This window comes from Quercus suber, unplaced genomic scaffold, assembly GCF_002906115.3.
Source record: "Quercus suber isolate HL8 unplaced genomic scaffold, Cork oak 2.0 scaffold_93, whole genome shotgun sequence".
Taxonomy (NCBI): Eukaryota; Viridiplantae; Streptophyta; class Magnoliopsida; order Fagales; family Fagaceae; genus Quercus; species Quercus suber.
Genome location: NW_027069558.1, coordinates 88,220 through 110,599, shown reverse-complemented (window position 1 = coordinate 110,599; position 22,380 = coordinate 88,220). Strand labels below are relative to the sequence as shown.

At 33.5% G+C, this 22,380-nt stretch overlaps 2 protein-coding genes across 4 annotated transcripts; one reads left to right on the top strand and one right to left on the bottom strand.

The window, feature by feature from the left end:
- Positions 1–1,549: 1,549 nt before the first annotated feature.
- On the top strand, positions 1,550–10,729 carry LOC112015542 (probable inactive ATP-dependent zinc metalloprotease FTSHI 3, chloroplastic). Of its 3 annotated transcripts, none has more exons than XM_024048117.2 (5): positions 1,550–3,078; positions 6,001–6,324; positions 7,334–7,634; positions 7,815–8,014; positions 10,233–10,729. In XM_024048117.2, exons 1-4 carry the CDS (start codon positions 1,969–1,971, stop codon positions 8,012–8,014), a joined length of 1,935 nt encoding a protein of 644 aa, XP_023903885.2. In that variant the 5' UTR covers positions 1,550–1,968; the 3' UTR covers positions 10,233–10,729. The 3 variants fall into 3 exon arrangements, with proteins under 3 accessions (XP_023903885.2, XP_023903753.2, XP_023903821.2); XM_024047985.2 differs by having other exon boundaries at positions 10,229–10,729; XM_024048053.2 differs by lacking the exon at positions 10,233–10,729 and adding an exon at positions 8,659–9,045.
- A 759-nt stretch (positions 10,730–11,488) lies between these two features.
- On the bottom strand, positions 11,489–18,006 carry LOC112015740 (proline dehydrogenase 2, mitochondrial). Its single transcript, XM_065774466.1, has 6 exons — positions 17,723–18,006; positions 14,923–15,292; positions 13,853–13,944; positions 12,060–12,789; positions 11,727–11,967; positions 11,489–11,640 (listed from the first exon to the last, which is right to left on the bottom strand). Exons 2-6 carry the CDS (start codon positions 15,251–15,253, stop codon positions 11,601–11,603), a joined length of 1,434 nt encoding a protein of 477 aa, XP_065630538.1. The 5' UTR covers positions 15,254–15,292; positions 17,723–18,006; the 3' UTR covers positions 11,489–11,600.
- Between the last annotated feature and the right edge of the window lie 4,374 nt (positions 18,007–22,380).

Below are 22,380 nucleotides of genomic sequence, written 5' to 3'. Positions count from 1 at the left end.
AAATTATTATGTACTCCAAGAGTACCATAAATGCGTATTCCCGAAATACAATAAATATGTACTCTATTCTCTCACATGAATGGTGGGTCTCACTAATTAAATTCATGGTGGAACCCACTATTCATGTGAAAGGAAGGACTACACATTTATGGTACTCCCGGAGTTCCTACTAATTTTCCTTGATGGAATTGATTGCTGATTGATTATTTGCTATACGTTGTCCATATAGATAAAAATGGGAGAGGATGAGAGGGCTTTATAAATTGGAGGGGAGTTGGACCCTCATATCTCACCAAGTCCTTTGATAGGCGCTACTCAACAATTACATTACGAATAGCACACAAACAACATGAAAATGAAACCGTTTTAAGCATAAATAAATCAAAGCCAATTCCAAGGTAGATCACCAAGATTTGTCGTCTAATTAGTAATTAAGATAAATTGGACTTTTGGTCCTTTGAAATTTGGTGTAAGTTCAATTTTGATTTTAAATTGTTCAAATAGATACTTGAAGTTTCCAAAAATAGAACAATTTAGTATTTGCATATATATATATATATATGTTTTGTTTACATGAGTAATGGGATATTGGGATACCCTATTTTTTGGGGACCAAATATTTTTTTTTTTTGAGAAATAATTACAACATGCTGCTAATCCCGCAGCTCGAACCCTTTCTTCCTAAACCCTCAAGCACTTTGTACATAGGGAAATGCCAATTCAGCTACAAGGCCTTTGGCTTTTTCGAGAACCAAATAGAACATTTCCCATAATATGGAATCAATCAATCAATTCATTAAAAAAAAAAAAGTTCGAATCAATCCCACATTTAATGGACTAAAAATGAACCATCTGCATATTATAAGGCCTAATATTGAACTAACCAAAAATTTTAGAAATGAATTTAGTCTCTTTTTGAAAGTTTAGGGACTTTAAAGGACCAATATTATATTTACCCAAATGTTTTGAACCAAATGTATTATTTACTCTTACAATTATCAAGCTAGAATTTTCATAATGGGTTCTAGTTAACTTAACGTACAAATTATCTTATCAATCTTGAGTCTCTTGACCTAGTGATAATGGTCGTACAACAATTATTATTTATCAAATCCTTTTAATTTCTCACTAAACTTTGTAGTTTAATTGGTTGGTGTTTTTTAGTATTTCCAATAAAGATATTCAGATTCAAAACAACCCTCCCTATTGTAACTTGTAACTAATTTGCCTAAATTTTTTGAACCAAATGTATAATTTACTCTTAACAATTATCAAACTATAATTGTCATAACTTTTAATAGGTTCTAGTTAACTTAACTTATAAAATATCTTGTTAACCTCGAGTCTCTTGACCTAGTGATAAAGGTCAAACAACAAATATTATTTATGATTTTCATTTTTTACTAAGAATCTTGTAGTCCAATTGATTGACTTTTTCTAACTATTTTCAACAGAGACATTTACCGTTTAAATTATTTTATATATATATATATTTAAATCTTCCTCCAGGACGAGATATTTATCTTTTGCTTATTCAAGGTTCACACGTTTTTTATCATTGACATTGTTCAAGGTTCACATGTTAAGGTTTACACAAACTGTTCAGCAGTGACTACAAGCCCCTCCCCACAATTTACGGCTAAATATTAGTATAAGATTTAAAAGGTGAAAGCCCACACTGTTTCTTATCTGCGCCGAACTGACCCAGTTAAACAAAATCCCGTTTCTCAGCTAGAAGTTGATAGAACCAGGTAATATCCGAATAGCTATCCACTTTGCTGGGTCAATCATATTGATATTCATAGCTCTAGGTTCTACCAAGTGTTTCTCTTTTCACAGTTTCTTGTTTTTCCAATATTCAAACATTGGTCTCTGGTTTATTTTGGTTTCAATGCTGGAAGAAACTCATACATTAAGTTCATACAGTTAGTTTGATAGATGGCTATTTCTGTGTAAACAGACATATACATGGCTTCTTTTCCTGTTGTTTACAATACTGGGTTTCTCATTTCTCAAGAGAAATTGGGAGTTCACTGTGGAAAAACCAAGTCTTTGGTTAGGTATAGAGGTTTTTGTTGTAGTTCATTTGTATTGCCCTCTCTGGGGTTCTCTATATGTTGCAAATCTCTACATGGTTTGTCCTGGAACAGTAAGCTTAGTTCAATAATTAATGGGAAAAGTGGATTGGGGTTTTATAATTGTTGTAAATATCAACGTGGGTTGTTGTCTTGTAACAATGGAATTGTGCCACTGAGGAGTGGAAACTCTGGAGATAAACAGACCCACTTGGGTGAAAGAGAGAATGGATATTTAAGATTTAGAAGGAGGTTTTCATTAAGATTACGCCCGAGGTTAAGGTTATTAAGTATAAGACTGAAAAAGGTTTTGGTTAGCTCAATGTTGAATGAAGTTAAAACATTTATGCGGAAGAATTTAAGACGAGTGGCTCTTTTATCAATTTCTATTGCATTGGGGTTGTGCTATTTGTTAGTGAAATTAACGGCATTGCCGGCTCCAACAATTGTTCCATATTCCAACTTGATATTGAGCCTTCAAAATGGATCTGTTACGAAGGTTTTACTTGAAGAGGGATCTCGTCGTATATTTTACAATACTGACTTGCAAAGTGTTGCGAGTTCTCAAACATCAAATGAGGAATCACCAGTAATAAGTGTTGCAACTGAGAATGAAGCTGATAAGGTTGCAACAGATGATGGTTCAAAAACTGGCAAAGCACTGAATTTGAGCATATTGAAAAAATTCTCTAGAACTCGATCTTCTAAGCCTGAGTGGCAGTATTCAACAAGAAAAATTGATCATGATGAAAAGTTTCTCCTTAGTTTGATGAGAGAGAAGGGAATTACATATAGCTCAGCCCCTCAATCAGTGTTGGCGTTGATGAGGAGGACTTTGATAACTATTATATCTTTATGGATTCCTCTGATTCCTTTGATGTGGCTTCTTTATCGGCAACTCTCTGCTGCGAATAGCCCAGCAAGAAAGCGGCAACCAAATAATCAGATGGTTGGTTTTGATGATGTGGAGGGTGTTGATGCTGCCAAGGTGGAGCTTATGGAGGTAAAATTTCTTCCTTGAAGTTAGATCTAATGCATAAATGTTGTCCTTGATTCATGTTGAGACTTTTTTGTTAAGACATTGTTGCATTGGTTACTTGTATAAAGTTGAAGATGGCAAGGTATGATGTGGATTTTTTCTTAATCTCAGAAGTTTCTGCCTTTTTATTTTTATTTTTTGCTAAGTAAGCAGGGGATGCAGACCCTGGATTTAAACCCAGGCTAGTGGTTGAAACTAATATATGCTCCCAAAAAGCTAGAAAAAAACCCCAATATATAAGCTCTTACTCATGATTCACTTTTTGGCCTCTAGAATATCTGAGATTATTTGATATGTATTTAAAAGTGTGTGTATCTTTTGAGATTAGTTAATACCAAAATGAAAAAAAATAAAGAAGCTCAAAAGTATAAAGAGTTAATGTGAGGCGCTACCAAAGTACTGCTGTACTGATAGTTTACTCTATTTGACATTGTTCATATAAATAATTTTTTTGGATAAAATGTTCATATAAATAATTAAATTGTAGAAACCAGAATGAAATATCTTAATATTCTTTGACTGTGAAATTTAGATAAGAAACTTTGATTATGTAATACTTCAATCCTTCGGATTCAGTTTTTCATGCATGTCCGAACTGAAAAGATGCAGTTCCATATTGGTACATTATTTTTACTTTTATTCTTAAATTTAATGTATTAACTTCTAGCATTTGAATATGTCTCTGGCTGTTATTAAAATGAATCAGGGAGGCAGAGTTAGCTTGTTAAGGTAGTAGAGCCAGTTTAAGGACCAATCGGAAACTCCAAAAATCCCCTCCCCCCCTCCCTTCTTTGCAATAGTGACACTATTTTACTGCAATTGGTCTCCTTGGAACTAGGCTGGTAGTTCTTAATTGTAAATTGCAAAACAGATCATAAAATTGTAATAAGAACCAGGGTATTTATAGGATTGGTTCCTCATATAATCATGGAGATCCTTTGCAAGGGAAAACACTGATTAGTGGTGTGGTTTAAATTGCCCTCCCAAATAGGTGCTCAGTTGATTATCTTCTTTGGCATTGAGACACCATTGAAACTGATTTTATAAGCAGTTTATGGAATGCTGACATTTAAAACTTTACTCTTAATTTTGTGCTGCCAATTTCACAATGCCCCAGTCATGATGATGCTCACTACAAAGTAATTTTTTTTTCCTTAAATTAAATATGAAATAATTTGTAGAGATTGTCATCTTTTTTTTTTTTGTTTTTTTGTTTTTTAAACTAGAGATCATCATCTTGAATGGGGATGATCTCTTTTAATATCCATACATGCCCTAACAAACCACCTCATCAAATTCTAGAATCTTAGTCAAACTTCATGCTGACTTTGGACAGCCTGAAACCACATAATCTAAACCAGCAAAATGCTGTCATATTCATTAGTGGTATTTAAGGAGAAAAGTTGGTGATTTATTTTAAACTTATATTTCTTGTTCACATTATAACTTGCATTTTGTTTTTGGTATTAATTTTATTGCTACATTGTTTGTGTGCATGTGCTAACGCATAGCAAATTGTTTAATGCAGTAATTCAGTATGCTCTAAAATTTCAAGTTCACTGTTTCAAACGACATTGCTCAGGCTAACATAGATCCATTTGTGTAATGTGTACAATGCTCCTGATTCTTGTATTTTTTATTTGAACCCATCTACAAAATAAGACAATGAAATAGGAAAAGGATATGTTAAGGTCATAAATGGTCAACTTCAAAATTTTACTTGAAAAATGGTAAATGGGGTTTAGTTAAATCCATAGTACAGCTTGAGATGAAAATGAATTTTAAAGCTCTAGATTCAAGATTATTTTTTCTTTTCAATCTTCAAAGGATATAGGCATAGGACTTGAATGGTTTTCCTGATGAGCAATAATGTTTTTTGAGATGGAGATACCTCATGTTGACAAAATTTCCATAGTTAAGACTTGAACAGTTTGGATTGTTTGTGGTAAGATTTCATTAAATTGCAGGATTCACACCATAGAAATTTTGAAACTATGGGTAGATTTACCAAAACATGCGTAAATACCTTGGTTCAACAATGAGACTTACGTGTAAGTATAACATCTAAACATGAATCAGAAAAGAGCCTTTCCAAGTTCTAGAATTTGAATTTTCTGGCTCTCCCTCTTGTATACTTCCTCTGTACTATGGTTGTGCCACTTTTTGTGCTCTTTTTAAAGGGTTGTTTACTTGTTTTTTTAAAAAGGAACAAAAAAAAAAAAAAAAAAAAACTCTAAGTTATGTGTAGTGCAGTAGAGACAACACCAATTCAAAAATAAGTTTTAAGAGACACATATATATGGAGTAAAAAATAAATGGGCCTCAGCACTAAAAAATATGGTTAAAATTTTAAGTTGAAAAGTGCTCACCTCTTGGTGCTTATAAATGATGGATAAGTTTTCTTCTGGGTATATGGTAGGATAGAAAAAATAAATCTAACATTTCATCTGTCCCATTGGCCTTTATTTGTTTTTTTGGGGCAAGAATTGGGGAAATTGTTGAACACCTGTATCCTGTTGTGATTTTAATGGGCCATCAGTATATATTTGTGTGGGTAATGCAAATTTGAATTTGAATTTTCTCCTCATCTATTGCCCAAGACATGCAGCAAGGTTTTTATACATGGTGCTGGACCTTTGGCTTGCTTGTATATTGTTATTGATGTTCTGTTGAAGCTTCTTCATTTGAATAAAACTGGTCGACTAGAAAAAGAATGATGGCAGATATGATCCAATCTCTTTTCTGTGCGTTTATTGCTGAAATTGCTTGAAAGTTATTGTTTCTTGTCTAAGAGAAGTTTTTTGAACTAACTGACCTGGATCTCTCTTGTTACTACACATGTAATTTTCTTTTTTGAGAATTTATTGACACAGTTCATGTTTATAGATAGTTTCATGCCTGCAAGGAGCTGTTAACTATGGAAAGCTAGGAGCAAAATTACCTAGAGGTGTATTGCTTGTGGGCCCTCCTGGAACAGGAAAAACATTACTGGCCCGTGCAGTGGCTGGAGAAGCAGGAGTGCCATTTTTCACTGTTTCTGCAAGTGAGTTTGTGGAAATGTTTGTTGGAAGAGGAGCAGCTCGCATACGAGACCTTTTTAATGTGGCAAGGAAGTGTGCTCCTTCAATCATATTCATTGATGAACTTGATGCAGTTGGGGGCAAGCGCGGTAGAAGTTTTAATGATGAACGTGACCAAACACTAAACCAGGTAAGATCTAAATCTACTAGCATATCTTGCACTCATTCAGTTTAATTTAAAATTTCATCTTATTTCAGGTGGCTTTTTGCATTATTAGCTAAGATGTATGGGTATGTATACGGGTATGGATATGATATGGGTATGGTATTGTGATACGACATTTAAACTTAGGGTACGATATGTCAGGGATACGTGTATTAATTACTTATTAAATATATTTTATTTATAGTTTTTATATATTGTTAAGCATTTATGTTTTATATATTTTTAAGCATATATCAATTTAAGAGCAATAATGGATAATAAAGTGAATTCATGGCCATTAAATGATGTTTAGATTACAAACCAAGATCCAAAGGTGTAAATAAAAGATAACTAGACAAGTGTTCAACATTGAAACCAATATATAAAAATATAAATTAAAATTCTTACAAGTTTGTGCTATCTCTCATTATCAGGGGTTGGATTACAACGGTATTCAAGTCATATCATGGGTTTATCATAGATGTATTGGCACTTTAAAAAAAGAGAGGAAAAAGATTGGGTATGTATCTTAGAGGTATCTAGTATGATACCGGTACGATATGTGTTGAATACAGGTATGTGAGCAAAAATGGAGTATCTGTGCATCCTAGATTATTAGTATGTAGTTTCATTTTATAGAGCATGAGTTGATTTTATGCAAAAAATTTGAACAATTTTCAAACCTAATGAATTATCCCAAAAAAAAGAAAAAAAAAAAGAATTGAATTGCTTTTATTATTAATGAAAAAAAAGGTATCTAGATTTTAGTGCTTTTTTGTTGAGACATATATTCATCCCTTCCAAACATCTTGTTTTTTCTCCCCTGTCAGAGACTACTGCATTTTAGCATATTTTTATTGTTTATCAGGATTGTTGGGTCATTTTATTTACAATGATAAAACTATATTTTTATTATGAATTCTTTGTGGAGATATATATATATATATATATATATTTTTTTAATTGGATTTTAAAACTGTTTCTGCTTCTGTAGTTGCTGACAGAAATGGATGGATTTGAGTCAGACATGAAAGTAGTTGTTATTGCAGCCACTAATAGGCCTGAAGCATTGGATCCAGCTCTCTGTAGGCCTGGTCGCTTCTCAAGAAAAGTACTTGTAGGAGAACCAGATGATGAAGGAAGGAAAAAGATATTGGCTGTACATTTGAGAGGAGTTCCTCTAGAGGAAGACGTACATCTTATCTGTGATCTAGTTGCTTCCCTGACTCCAGGTTTTGTAGGTGCTGATCTTGCCAACATCGTCAATGAAGCTGCATTACTTGCTGCTCGTAGAGGTGAGGTTGAAGTAAACACCTTCAATTTCATTAGAGCAGCCCTCCCCTTCACCCCCCCCCCTCCCCCCTCCCTTTCTTTCTTCTTTCTTACTGTTGTTATTTATTTATTTATTTTTATTTGGTCTTCTTAGTGAATATTGGACCAATAAATGAAAATATAATGTCTTCTGGGTTTTGAAGGCAGTGAAACTGTGACAAGGGAAGATATAATGGAGGCTATTGAAAGAGCAAAATTTGGAATCAATGATAAGCAGCTGAGGCCCAGTACACTAAGCAAGGAACTTGGCAAACTGTTCCCCTGGATGCCTGCTCTGGTGGGAAGGAATGACAACCGACAGAATGGACTGCAAGGTCCTCTAGGCTATCAAACTCTCAGCTAAGTATGTTTTCATCTTGTTCCCACCTTGACATTCTTCAGGTTATATAATTTTTGAATGTGTTACAAATTCTCATCTCTATTTGTAATCTTCTGCTAGAGAGAAATATTCATTATAATAAATGCAAATGATTTTCTGCTTTTCCATTTACTGTGGGTGAATGCTTATAACTGTCATCATTGGTAGACTCAGAATCTTTTTAACTGTAGTAATTCAATTTTTAGTGATCAAACTGATAATTTCGCGTAGCTAACATGTTCTTGAAGAAGTAGTTTGCTTTGGCATTTAAATATCTGGTCTGTTATAACTGTAGAAGTGTGTAACATTTTTGTCTTAAATGTTCATTAGTAGACATTATAATTGGTCTATAGCATGTTAATTGGTACTGAACAAGGGCTCTAACTTTAATTCTAATTTCAGATTTAAGTTTATGTGGGATGAGAACTTTCAAGTTTTGTGCAAGTCTAGCAAGTTAGTGGTTTAATAGTCTTTGTGACTTTTATTGGTGTTAAGAGTCAATGATAAATATGTTATGCTGACTTGCCAAGGCCTAGATCATTTACCCCTTTCTTTTGATCAGTTGCTTTCACTTAAAATCTGTGCTAGTATATAATATTTTTTCTCACCTAAAATTTGTTGATCAATAGGAAGCAGACATCCTCTTCATTACAACACCTGTTGCATCCAACAAAACATCTCAACAGCTCCTAGCCCCAACAGAATTGGAGAAATAGTCTTCTATTGTTATTTTTGTAAATTAGATTGATCCAAAAGATAGATTAGATGCGTCAGAAACAAGAACTCTTTGCAGGGGCATGGGAATTGAGATGGATTTTCAACACACCAGAGAAGGGACTGCTCTGTGCTGCACCGTTTTCACATCTTTTACATTCCTAACTAAACATACAACTAAATGTGTAACATATTCTAACACCATCTACAATGGAAATGATAGTCCAATTATATATTGCATCATTCTTTGTGAGTGACTGCTTCAATCACAATAGCAGTATCACACTCTATTATGACTTTGTTCCATCCCTCTCCAATGCTCCAATTGCTTTGACATTGGTTTAATGATTTTTGTCCATGCTTGAAACATTCTGCCTTATGGTCCTTGTGATAACTGATAGGCAGCCTTGCTTCTTCCTCATTTTCTGCATCAACATAATCTTAATAAAGCTCTCTTGAGGGGAGGAATGGCGCATCATGGTGGGAGGCTTTGATTCACTGCCATTATTGGGTTTTTACTTTTGAAGCTAGTGTATGCTTTTGTCACATTGGTTGGGACTTCCATGTGTAAATATTTAAGTCTTCAGGCAAACCTTATTCCAACCTTGCGGATTGTCTCTATTGTCACTGCTGCATAAAGTGTAAACTGGTCTTTTGGGATTCATGGGTCTAGAAGATTTCTGGTGTGTTTGCTAGCTGTCCAGTTGGGACAACTTCACTCCATACTGCTTCCATTTCCTGCTTTTTCACTCTACTTTCTACATAAGTGAATCAAAGCCTTGAGTTAAATTACAATAAATAGGCCAAACTTTATTTGACCTCGAAAACAATCAGTGCACCTTTTTTTTTTCCTTGTTTGCCGAACAATAAAACCCCAGAAACCCGTTCTGCATTGATTGACGTTTGGTACTGCTCAATCTCAATCTGGTATCATTAGAGCTTCCTTGAAATTTTGAACTACAGACCTCTTAAGATTCAGTCCCTCAGTTTACATTGGGCCAATAGGCCATCTATAAATCTATATGTATATATATATACTCATATAGAAACACGTTCAGCCTACATATATGCTCAAAGGATGTCTCATTTTAAGTGCCCATGATGTTTAGGCTCGGAGTTCAAACAATCCAAAAAATCTCACTCTGCCCTTTTGGTCTTTAGGAAATTTTTGCCAGAGCTTTTGAAATACTTTTTGTTATTCCCTTTCCCTTTCCAGCCTTTCAGAAATCTTTAGCCAGTTATTATATGACCTTTGAAGCTTTTGTATCAGTTTTTTTTCCCAATAAGAACAAAAAATTTCACAAATTTTCCACAATTGTTGAGGTGGTATATTGTGATTGGTGCACAATAAAAGTGGTGTCTGTAGAGGGTCTATGTACAAGTGATGTTGTCACAACTTGTCAATAACATAATTTTTTAATCTAAGTTTTGAACAATAAACAACTGCTAGTATTAATATCTTGACTGTTGCTAATTATCATCTAGGAAGAAGACAAAGCCATAAGGTCCTTACATGCATGAAGTCGCAGATTCATGGAATCTTGTATTACATCAACAAGCACCCGCATGGAGTCATGGACCATGCTTTTAGTGGGAAATAGTATCTTCACTTTAACAGCATCAGCAAATGTGGAGGCTGCTAGCTTTGGGATCCATTGGGGAAAAAAAGTGTTAAAAAAGGACAATGGAATCTCTAATTGGCTTCTTTTGTCTGGTGGGAAGATGGGATTTGATGAGTGGTTTGATTCCCTTGTGGTTGAATTGAAAGGTCATGTTTTTTCCGAGTGTCATGCTCTAGATTACCTTTGACAAAACCTATGATGATCTCCCACTCCCAGCTTGTTGGGATTCCACTTGGTGTGATTTTGATAACCACTAAAACCATGTAATATATTATGTGTGGTTGACAGTTGACACACTATTTTTATTGCAACTAACAAGAAAATGCATAGTCACTTATTGAGGCCTCGTGATGTTGTACTCCAATATATATGAGTATAAAGTTTTTTATTTTTATTTTTTGAGAATCCATTAGTACAAGGTTCTAGATGAGGATAAGTCACTCTTTGTTTATATAGATATGAACTTTTATTTTGAAGAAAATGACCGTATCTCATAATGAGTTCTAACTCAAATAACAATTCTTCTCCCTTTAATAACCAAAAAAAAAAATAAAAAAAACTTCTCCCCTTCACTCTTATTTGTCTAGATCATAACTTTTTATATCAGAGAAAATAATAGTATCCTAATAATAGTATGGTATTAATGAGGTCTGACTCAAATAACATTTCCTGTCTTAATAATAGGTGGAGACTGAATCATGAAATTAAAATCCACAAAAAAAAGAAAAAAAGAATCTTTCTAATCATCCAATCAGGCAGACGTTGCTTTTATGTAAAGCCTGATTGATGACAACATAATAACCAAATTACAATTAAGTGCTGTTATTTATTATTATATTTTTATTAGAAGGAAGTGCTGTTAAATGGTTTCTAGAAGTATTAACTTAGTTTGCTTGGGGCATGAAATAAAATTATTTGTCATTGTTGATTTATTTGTGGAGGTAGAAAGGAAAGGCTTCTTGTTTCCTATCAACATTTTTTTTTTTAAATGGGTTCTTGTTTTGCTTAAGTTGCTTTCGAAAGAAAAGTATTGTTTTCTTCATCAAAAGGTTTATATATTTACGTTTGTGGATTGATCTTGAGATCTTGTAGTAGTGTCAGCCCCATACAATCACATTATAGATTTCATAAATGCCATTAAGTAAATATCAATTATTATTTTTAAAAATATTTGTACAATATTGGCCATTATTTGAGTTTGGTGTTGTTCAAACTTCAAAGCCATCTTGTACACCTTAAAAAACTGTTGCCTTTAATCTTCTCTTCAATTCTTTTCTGCATGCAAACAAAAATCAAGCCCATGTTAACATACATCATAATCATATCCAAGTTTTATGCCATACATTAATACTAAAATTTACCTTATTAGTTGCCTATCAAGGGTTAAAGCAGATAACGGCCCTCTATTCTCTTCAGCTCTCCTCAGAAGGTATGGTATAACTATCTCCATGGTGCCAAATGGCATATACTTACTAACTTGAAATCCTGCATTCCTCAAACCAAAGGAAAGGGCTTCTGACATTCCATATAGTTGTGCAAATTCCAGCTTTTGGTTTACCTTTTTAACACCTAAATCGTGTGCTTTTGCCACTGCTTTTTTCCCTATTTGTCATCAACATCTTGAATTAAATATAATGCTCAAAATTCAGAATACATTTTTATATTCCACATAATTAAAGTTTCAAATTCTTTACCTGATTCGACATTATGAGTTGCAAGAACAAGTGCACCAGGACCATTGGCAATCTTATCGAGCATGAAAGAAGCACAGTCATTGTAGCATGCATGAGTTTCTTGTATGCTATTGTGGATAGGAGACTCAAAGCCTAGGGATGAAGCTAGTTTTCTTTCATATGACATATAAGCTCCTCTCACCAGTTTGAACCCCATTGGAATTCCCATTTTTTCTACAGCCTTTGTTACTAACAACAATCTTTCTTTTGCATCTTTCAAGTAAGCTTGAATTGTCCCATACATGATTATGTTATCATCTCTGTTGTACATAATTGCAGAAGAGTAGGTAAAGTAATCAATGGCAGGTTGAACTGGCGTATGCTCTGCATCAATCGTTAAAGGGACATTGGCTTCCAAACATTTTTGGCATATTTTTAATAGTCTCTGGTGTGCTAGTTGGAAATCATGTTCTTCATCTAATGTTAATGGTTCTGGCCTATGGAGGGTGTGATACGTAGGGCTTATACTAGACAAAATTGGGAGGGTATCCAACTTCCATGGCAAATTGAAAGACGGGTTCTTGTGTTGCCATCTTAACAAGTCACTAACCCGTTCAAGCAAATTCATGGGGCAAATAGCAGATATTTTCACAATAACAAAACTCACCTGTTGAAAGGGGGAAAAAGGAAGTTCATTTTTCATGTTGTTATCATAGTTAAACCAAATAACACAAGAAAGTAACAAAATCCACTAATCCAATCAATTTTTTTTTTTAAAAATTTATTTTAAATAATTTGATAGTTGGAGAAAGGTAATTTGAACCCTAAAATTTCTATTGGTCACAATATTAATTAAACTATAAGACTCTTAGCAAATCTAACCAACCTTTCAACAAGACGGGAGTTTCTATAATATCCAAATCTAATGGTTACCTTAGTACATTAAATTAAAGCTTTTTAAGAGACAAGTTGGTAAATTTCTACAATTTACATTGAAAAGCAATAGAAATTAATATTGCCTTCAAAGTCATCCGCATGTATATGCAACATTTTATTGCAAACATCAAACTAAAAACTACAAATTAGCCCTAAAAATTACTGATCAAATTAGCAAATTTTTACATTTCTAATCCTAAAAGATTTTTTTACTTGGCATTTTTTTTTTTTTTTGTTTTTTGTTTTTTGATAGAACTGAATAGGCATTACATTTTTTAAGTTTTAAAGAGAGAGATGATAGATTAAGATGGGGCTCGTAAGTAAAATTAATAAATAAATAAATGAAAAAAGGGCTATGGGTCTGGACATGTGTGGGGGGGCCTCATCATGCGGCATGTTTATGGTTTGTACAGGCGTGTTGCCAATACTCTGCCTCCTTTGGCTTGTTAGTTGTTTAATGCTTACAGACTTTCTTCTGGATAAAAGGAAAGGTGTCTAACACCCAAACATCATACCTTGTTTATATGGTCGGCTTGGTCGAACATTATCTCAAAGGGTGATGTTTGTTACTATGATTTAACGATCTGTATGTTTCAGTAAGCAGTGTTTTGGAATCTGTTTAGTAATGTTATTCTAATAACATTATTTAAGTTTTTTTAAAATACGTACGGGTGAAAAAATGTTGTAAAAATATATGTTATGTTATTTAAACAACAAAAATTGTTGTTTAAACACCCCTACAAACACATCCTTAATAACTAAAAACGTTAACTCACAATTTCAATTTACGTTTTAATGATAACACAATATGTTACACATACTTCGTCCTTATCTCAAATGCTACGTGAATTAGATGTAAAATAATGATGATTTTTTACAGTAAGCAGTATTTCAAATCCTCTCAAATACTTTGCCCTTATCTCAAATGCTGTGTGGGTATCACCTATTTGGGATGCAACTGTACGTTTCCCTACAATAGGGAAGTGGAATTGTTACAGCCATAGAATGAGTGTCTAATAATAATTCTAATTTTTTCCCCAATAGTTGGGAATAAGAGGATTTGAATATTAAAATGTTTCATACCTACTAAATTAGTGTGTATTTGGAAATCTTGCAGTTTTTGGTAATTTATTTGCATGATATTTATCAAAATGTATTAAAAAAAATTGTAACTTTTCTGTTAAATGTAAAACAAAAAGTTAAAAGCTAGTTATTTTTAAAAAAGTTAGTTTTGTTAAAAATAAAATAAAAATATTGAGACAAAAAAACAAAAAGGTAAGTGCTTTTAATATGGATTATGGATTGTAATCTTTCCATCCTTTGTTATAGACAAATGTGATGAAGTAAGCTAGGGGTGGGATTATCTATGAGTATCACTAGAAGTTTACCTAAAAAATCTTCTTTAAGATGAAAAAAAAAAAAACAAAACAAAACAAANGGTCATGAAGTCCAAGCTCATGGAGATAGAGGTTTTCAGAGATATGGTGTTGGGTGTTGTGAAGCACACGTTTTATGAGCATTTTTGTGGTGGAGAGGATGCTTTGGCCCCCGGAGACACCGTGCGGAGGCTACACCGAGGTGGCGATGGGCTCAGAGTCATGCTTGATTATGCTGTGGAATGTGTCAGTGACAACCAGTCTTGTGATCGGAACTTGGAGGCTTTCCTTCACACTGTTGAGATAGCCAAGTCTCTTCCACCAGCTTCTGTAAGCTTTTCCCATTACTTTTCATTTGGGTTTATTTTGCTTCATGAACTGAACTTTCATTTTCTTTATTCTAATTTATTTACTATTCATTATATAGCTTACTTTGTGGTTGTTTCATCTTTTTATCTTTCTTAAGCATGAATCCTAGTCGAAAAACGTTGACTCTATGTTTGGAGATTAGATGAGAGACGAAATGGTGGGTATTTATATATATAATCGATTGTATATATATATATTTTTTAAAATCTCCATGAGCTTGGACTTCATGACCCACATCCCAAAATCCACCATAGACTCCATGGCTGCAAAGTGAAGGTTGGCTGAGGCTCGTAGGAGCTTGGTGGTTGGTACGGATGAGAATAGCTTCTCAACATCATGGAGGTTGAGAGAAGTGTCTGTGTTTGTGGGTGGTGGTTGTTTTTGGATAATAGATTCTAGCTTTTCTGTGCTGTGGTTGATGGAGATGGAAGAGGAAGAGGGAGAGGAAGAAGAAGAGTTGAAAGGCCTAGAGAAGAAGTAACAGTTGCCGAAGCTTTTTAGGAGTTTCCTCGGAGGGAATACACGGGCTGCCATGAAATCTCAGTGGTGAGGTGTGTACAAATTACAATCTCACTGTCACAACACAAACCCAATGTTCTGATTTGCAATCCCAATTGATATTTATATATACATTTCAACTCTAAAGCTGATATTTTACAAACCAAATTAATTATGTACGTAATCAAGAATTTCTATTTTATAATATTCTTTTTCAAAGCAGGAAAAAACTATCAAATATAGAAAATCACGAATCAATAAAGAATCAAGCATAATATTAAATAACAAAAGTAAAATTATATGCAATCGTAAGTTGTAACCGATGTTTAGATTTCCGCTCTAAACCATTAAACTTGATATTAATACGAATCAGATTATCAAATCAAAACACGGTAGTGTGAATAGTGTTTAATACAAACACTTTATTATACCCATGCAAAAAATCAACTGAAATTGTGGATTTTTTTTTTTTTTGAGACAGCTCAAGCCCTTTCCTCCTAGACCCTCAAGCACTTTGTGTATGGGGAGGTGCCAATTTAGTTACAAGGCCTCTGACAATTGAAATTGTGACTTTAAATGCATGTAACAAAGTGTTTGTAGCAACTTTTTTCTATTAAGAGTAGTGTTTATTACATAATATGCAATCAAATCTTTTTCTATAAAATAGAGAGTAATATGAAATCATTTTAACCTAATCTAGGTATATATGTATGTAAAACTCTTTCTTGGAGACTTGAACTCCGGCCCTTACCCACCACATCCCACAAGCATTTGTACTTATGGAGTAACTACCGCACTAAGAGTGCGCGATGGTGTGTGGTATTATACTTGATATTCAAAGTATTTAATATTATTTTTTGCAAAGCAAGACAAAATCATCAAATATAGAATAGAATACCGCGAATCAATAAAGAATCGAGCATAATATTAAAATAACACAAGTAAACTTATTTAATTAAAACCAACTCATTCTCAAAAAAGAAAAAAAGAAAAAAAAGAAACCAACTCCTTTATGACTCATCTAAGGTTTTGGTTGATCCAATGGATAAAGCCTGGTCAGTCAAAGATTTTAATAAGGGTCATTTAATATAACACAAAATTAGTTCTTTAGAATTTATTAATTATATTTTTGTTATTTGACAAATCAAACATGTTTCGACAAATTTAGAGCATGCGGATAGAATACGAAAAGTAAAAATGATTTTAATAGTAATCCATTTACGTGAAACTTAATCACGTAAGTAATAGCATAATAATAGTAAGTAGTAGCTTTCATTCCAACTTAGGATGCGTTTGGGATGAGTTTATTTCTTTTAGTATATTTAGTTTTTAGCTTCTTTTTGATATTATTTATAGGTCCTATTGCACTATTTCATGAGTCTCATTGTATTATGGATTTAGCTAACTTTTAACATTTATTTATTTATTTATTTTTTTACACTTTCAGCAAAAATTTTTCAGTTTTAATTAAATAAACTGTTCCCAAATGGACCTTAAAGCTTTAGAAATCAATCTATAGTAATTTTTATAAATTTTTAGCTAAGACATTATCCAATAGATAGTAGTGTACACTAATCAAATTCACAAAATATAAATTATCCAATAGATAATATTATAAATTCACAAAATATAGAAAACGGTATTATTACACCATGAAATTTTATACTCAACTACAAGACTTTTTTTTTTTGATGGGAACTACTAGACATATTAATCCTAAACAAATTGTTTTATCGATGGTATTATAGATGAATACCAAAATTTTATGCAATTACATAGGGTAGCAGATGAACAAAACTAAGTCTTTTGGGAAGCCCAAAAAGTCAGTCTCTTGGGTTTATTTTAACGGGTCCCACAAAAGGGGGAAAAAAAAAACTTCGATCTATCTTTATAATAAAAATTCACATAATTTATTCAAATGTACGTAATTATTGTCATTCAAATAAAGTTATTTTTATTTTATTTTATTTTATTATTTTTTAATTCGATAATTACAACAAGAAAATTGAAAATATAACTTTTTTGAAAACACCAATATATACTAACAAGTTGAGTTAAAAGGCTTTTTAACTTTTTTGAAAACACTAATATATTTTATCTCTAACTGTTTAGAACTTCAACAACTTTTGAAGTTCTACACGTCTATAGTTAGAGATAAAATATATTTCAACAGCTTATGAGTTTTAGCAAACATTCAAATAACAATCAATACATTTTCAAAAAAATAACAGTCATTACACGTTAAAAATCTTCAATTAAATGTCAAAATATATCCCATTAACAAATAAGACAACAAATCACCTCATCAAATGAAACAACAACTTTGCTCATTGTTACCTTCTTCAGCAGAATAGAACAAACACAAGAAATTTGTTTCCCCAACAATTATTCTAATTCATGAACATTAATTCACCCAATGCCCCGACTTAGTAAAAAACAATCACAATTAAACCGCCAAATAAACCAATCAAGCAGAACATAATAACAAAATTTAGAAAAGCTTACTTTTCTACCTCTATTTTTCTTGATGAAACCGAAATGGGTGAGGTTGAATTTCTCTCCAAAATCTAAGGAAGTGATGAAAATTTAAATCAAAAGGAGATTAAGATCAGTGGTTGGTGGGAATTCTGCTGTGGGGGTTGGGGATGTGTTGGGCTAGGAGGTGAGATAGAGAGAGATACGAAGATGAAGAAAGAATGGGGAGTTGAATCTCTATATGTATATATGCGTTTGTATGTAAAACTTTGGTTGATTGAGACTTGGGGAGTGGGGTTAGAAAGTAGGGAATTCAGGTGAACTTAAAGATACTTAATTTAAGGCAGGAAATTATCGTGATTTCTACGCAACATTTTCTTTTCTTTCTTTGATAATTTCTACGGAACATTTTCAATTTTTAATACTTACTTGTCAATTCAAAATTTGGTTGGAGAATTATCAAAATTATCATTGTGTTAGGAGTGGAATAATAGATGGATTTGGGTTTCTCTAGCTGATTTGAGGTCAGCTGGTCCTCCAATGGAAAAGAGAAAAATGACAGAAAGGGACCATAGAAGGAAACAGAGAAAATAGAAGCAAATTTGGAAACAATCATCTTATTTAATATTTTCTGCAGAGACTGACTTTTATACCCTTGACTAATGTTTTCCACTGTACACCCGTGTCTGGTACTATAACTAGCCTTTACTCCAACCAACCCAATAGCCCGAGTCCAAATTTTCTGTCTAACAGTACACGTGCACAATGGCCTTACAGCCATACTACCAACTATCCCCCAAATATTCCATTACAATCATGACACAAAATATCCCACAAATATCCCTAACACATTGTTAATGCAATGGGCTGTATGGACTATGTGTTGCTGAAGCGGGAGAATGAGAATGAGGTAGACTTCGAAATTTTATGATTAATGCAATAGATACAGCAAAAATTTGCAAGCATTCTTAATTTTTTATTTTTTTTAAGAGAAAGTAAGCATTCTTAATTTAGTATATCACATCATTAAAAAAAATTATTTTTGAGATTGCGGTGAGCCTATGTGTGAGTTGGCATACTAATTTAGAAATGTTGTAAAATTTTTGTGGCTTTTTATTGTATAACATTACTCAAATTTTGTTTCTTTCATTTTATTTTTTGGGAGAAATTGTGAAAATAAATTTTATTCCAATTATTCGTTCTTTATTTCTGTCTTACTTTCCTTATTGAGTGGCAAACCACGGTAGACTGATGCTGACTTTATGCTTGTTAGTTGTTACAAATTAATTTTTTTATAAATAATAATAATCCAAATTTAAAAAGAATAAAAAATAGATACATAATAATATAGCAGTTGGTAGAGTTGTCACTCTACTGTTGGGGAAAACTCAAACTGGGACAAATAATCAGTTTTTATTTTATTTATTTTATTTTTTATAATAAACATTCATGAATCCATGATCCATTTAAATCCAAAAAATTAATTCAGCACCATATCCATATATTCCCCATGTAGACAACTAGACAGCATCATTATACACGCCCAAAAATAAAATATCAAACGTACACGTAAGGTTAAGGAACACTTAAGTTTGATACATACTAATATGGCGTAAGTTACAAGGAAGGGAAGGAAAACTCTTGTCTCAAGCCGGTCGTGAAGTACTCGTAAAAGCTATCATTCAAGTCATTCCTACATATGTTATAGGATGCTTCAAATTGTCATTGGGTCTTTGCCATGAAATTGAAACCATGATTAAGAAATTTTGGTGGGGCCAAGGGGGATAAAACGAAGATACATTGGTTGAAGTGGGATGAATGAACAAAATCAAAATTGGAGGGGGGGGGGGGTATGGGATTTAGAGACACATCCATGTTCAATGATTACTCATTGGTGAAACAAGCTTGGAGACTCTTGAAAAACCCTGATTCATTACTTTACAAAGTCTTCAAGGCACTTTTTTTTCCGAATTGTACAATCATGGAGGCTAAACACACAAGTGGTGGTTCACATGCTTGGAATAGTATATTACATGGGAGGGATGTCTCAGGGGTTGTTGATGGAGGATTGGGAATGGCAAGGTAGTGAGCATATGGCAACACCATTGGTTACCAAGGAAAAATCCACCACAAGTTCTTTCACCTATGGCGGAGACATTGGCAGATGCGAAAGTGGAAATATTGATTGACGAAACTACAAGGCAGTGTAACCATGAGATGATAGACGACATCTTCACCCCTGTGGAAGTAGATTTGATCAAAGCCATCCAACTCTCACGGTGTGAGGCAGAGGATAGCCTATTTTGGCCATTCACAAACAACGACATTTACACCTCTAAGTCCGAGTATAGATTCCTGAAGGCTGAAGAGCAAGCCGAGTTAGATGAAGAGCAGAGGGTGAAAGACAAACATCTGTGGAGGACACTTTGGTTTGTGCAAGTTCCTAACAAAATTAAAAATTTGATGTGGAGGGCATGCCGCAACTCACTGCCAACCAAAGAGAATCTGGTGCGTCGAACTATTATCGATAACCCAACCTGTGATCATTGCAAGTAGGTAATAGAATCATCACTCCATACTCTGTGGTCATATAGAGAATTAGATGTGATTTGGGATGATGACAAAGTGGCAATGCCGAAGAAATCACACCTTTGTGGACTTCAATGAATTATTATTGTGGCTCATCACTAACCAACAGGACCTGGAGCTCTTCTCAACTTCGGCTTGGCTAATCTGGACTCAGAGGAACCAGGTACGCTTGAACAAACCTAGCATTAGCTCTCATTTTCTTGTTGCAATGGCAAAAGAGCGGGTTGCCGAGTTTGCACAAACCGTACCTCTGCCACCTTATCCTTGGCTTACAGCAACTTCCACTCAGACCGGTGGTGTCCTCCAACACAAGTAATGGTGAAAATTAACTATGATGGGGCTACATTCAGAGAACAAAAAAGTCAGGCATTGGTGTGGTGATCCGAGATGACAATAGCATGGTTTTGGCTTCAATGTCCAAGCAACTACCACAGCTATACCCGACCTTGGAGATTGAGGCAATGGTAGCTTCAACAGCATTGTCCTTTGCATCACAAATGAGCTTTCATTGTGTTATCTTGGAGTCAGACTCACTGGTGTTGGCCAAGGCATTGATAAATAATGGCACCTATCTTTCCTCGGACGGTTTGTTAATGAAGGATATTAGATTTCATGCTGGTTTTTTTTATTCAATTACTGTACTCTCATGTAAAGAGAGAGGGTAATAAGGTTGCGCATAAGTTAGCAAGATATGCTCTTTGTATTTTAGATTTTTCGGTGTGGATGGAGGATGTTCCACCACCCTTACTTTCCATTTTCCTAGATGACATTGCTGGATTTTCTTAATAAAGCTTGACATGCTTTCTCTAAAAAAAAAAAAGTTTGATAGAATAGAGAATTTAATGAAATTCGTTTGTCATCTATTGATGGCATATTAGTTTCTTTTTTAGAGTAGAAACACTAATTTAGGTTTGATAGACGAGCCTTCTAAAAAAAAAAAAAAAAAAAAAAAAAAGGAAGAAGATTTGATAGAAGAGAGATTTTAATGAAATTCGTTTATCATCTATTGATGCATGGCATATTAATTTTTTTTTTGGTAAACTATAAGTTTGGTCTTTAACCTTTAGGTTGAATGTTAATTTGATCCTTAACATTTCAAATGTGTTAATTTAGTCATTTTGAATGGAAGATATAGATAATGTGTCAATTTAGTCTTTAACCTTTTGGTATTGTATCAAAATAGTCACTGTCTATTATGACAAAAGTAGACTACGGTGACAACACTTTTCATCACAATATGTCATTATTTCGTTGCCAAATACATATGGTGAAAAAACAGCATTCGTCACCTAAGCCCCGTTACCTAATATTTTCATCATCACTAAACATTATATTCAGAGACAAAATAAATTCGTCACCAATGATTTTTAATTTGTAATTTTTTTTTATTTGGCCATATAAGGAGACAAAATATTTCGTCATTGATTGTATGTATATGTTTTTTAATTTTCAATTTCAATAGATTAGGCGACGAATTATTTTGTCACCAATTTTTGCTTTTAGTCAGTTCAAACTATTGGCACCATTAAGTGATGGGTGGAAAATGTTGACGTAGCTAACGGTTAAAATAAAAAATTATTTTTTATGCCACATGTTGTCATGTGGTTCTTGGTTTTAATTATTAAAAAAAAAAAAAAATCCCTAAACTAGGATTGAAATCCCTAGAGTCCTCTAGTCTCAAAAATCAAGCTCACCCATTGAATTGATTCACCGCTCTAAAAAAAATTAGAAAAAAAAACACACATGATGAGAAAATAACTCAAACCCACCCTTTGATTCCATGCACTTTACGCGTTATTTCTAAAATTCTTCACTTTACCTATTATCTTTGTTGATTTCCCATGCTTTGTTCAAATCAAAGTATATCACCTAGTACAATGAGCCATGCAACTGTTTGCAGAGGCCCCCAACCCTTTATGCCCAGCATTTCCGCCTCTTACTTATTTCTGGATTTATTTCCTTTCTTCTCTTCTACATTATTATTATAGCCCACCACCATCACTGCATTTGCCGCATCAATATCAGCCATTGTCTTGCAAAATGATGATACCCACATAGTACTTCTTCTTTCTCATGCAAAGGAGCTTGCGATGGTAGCG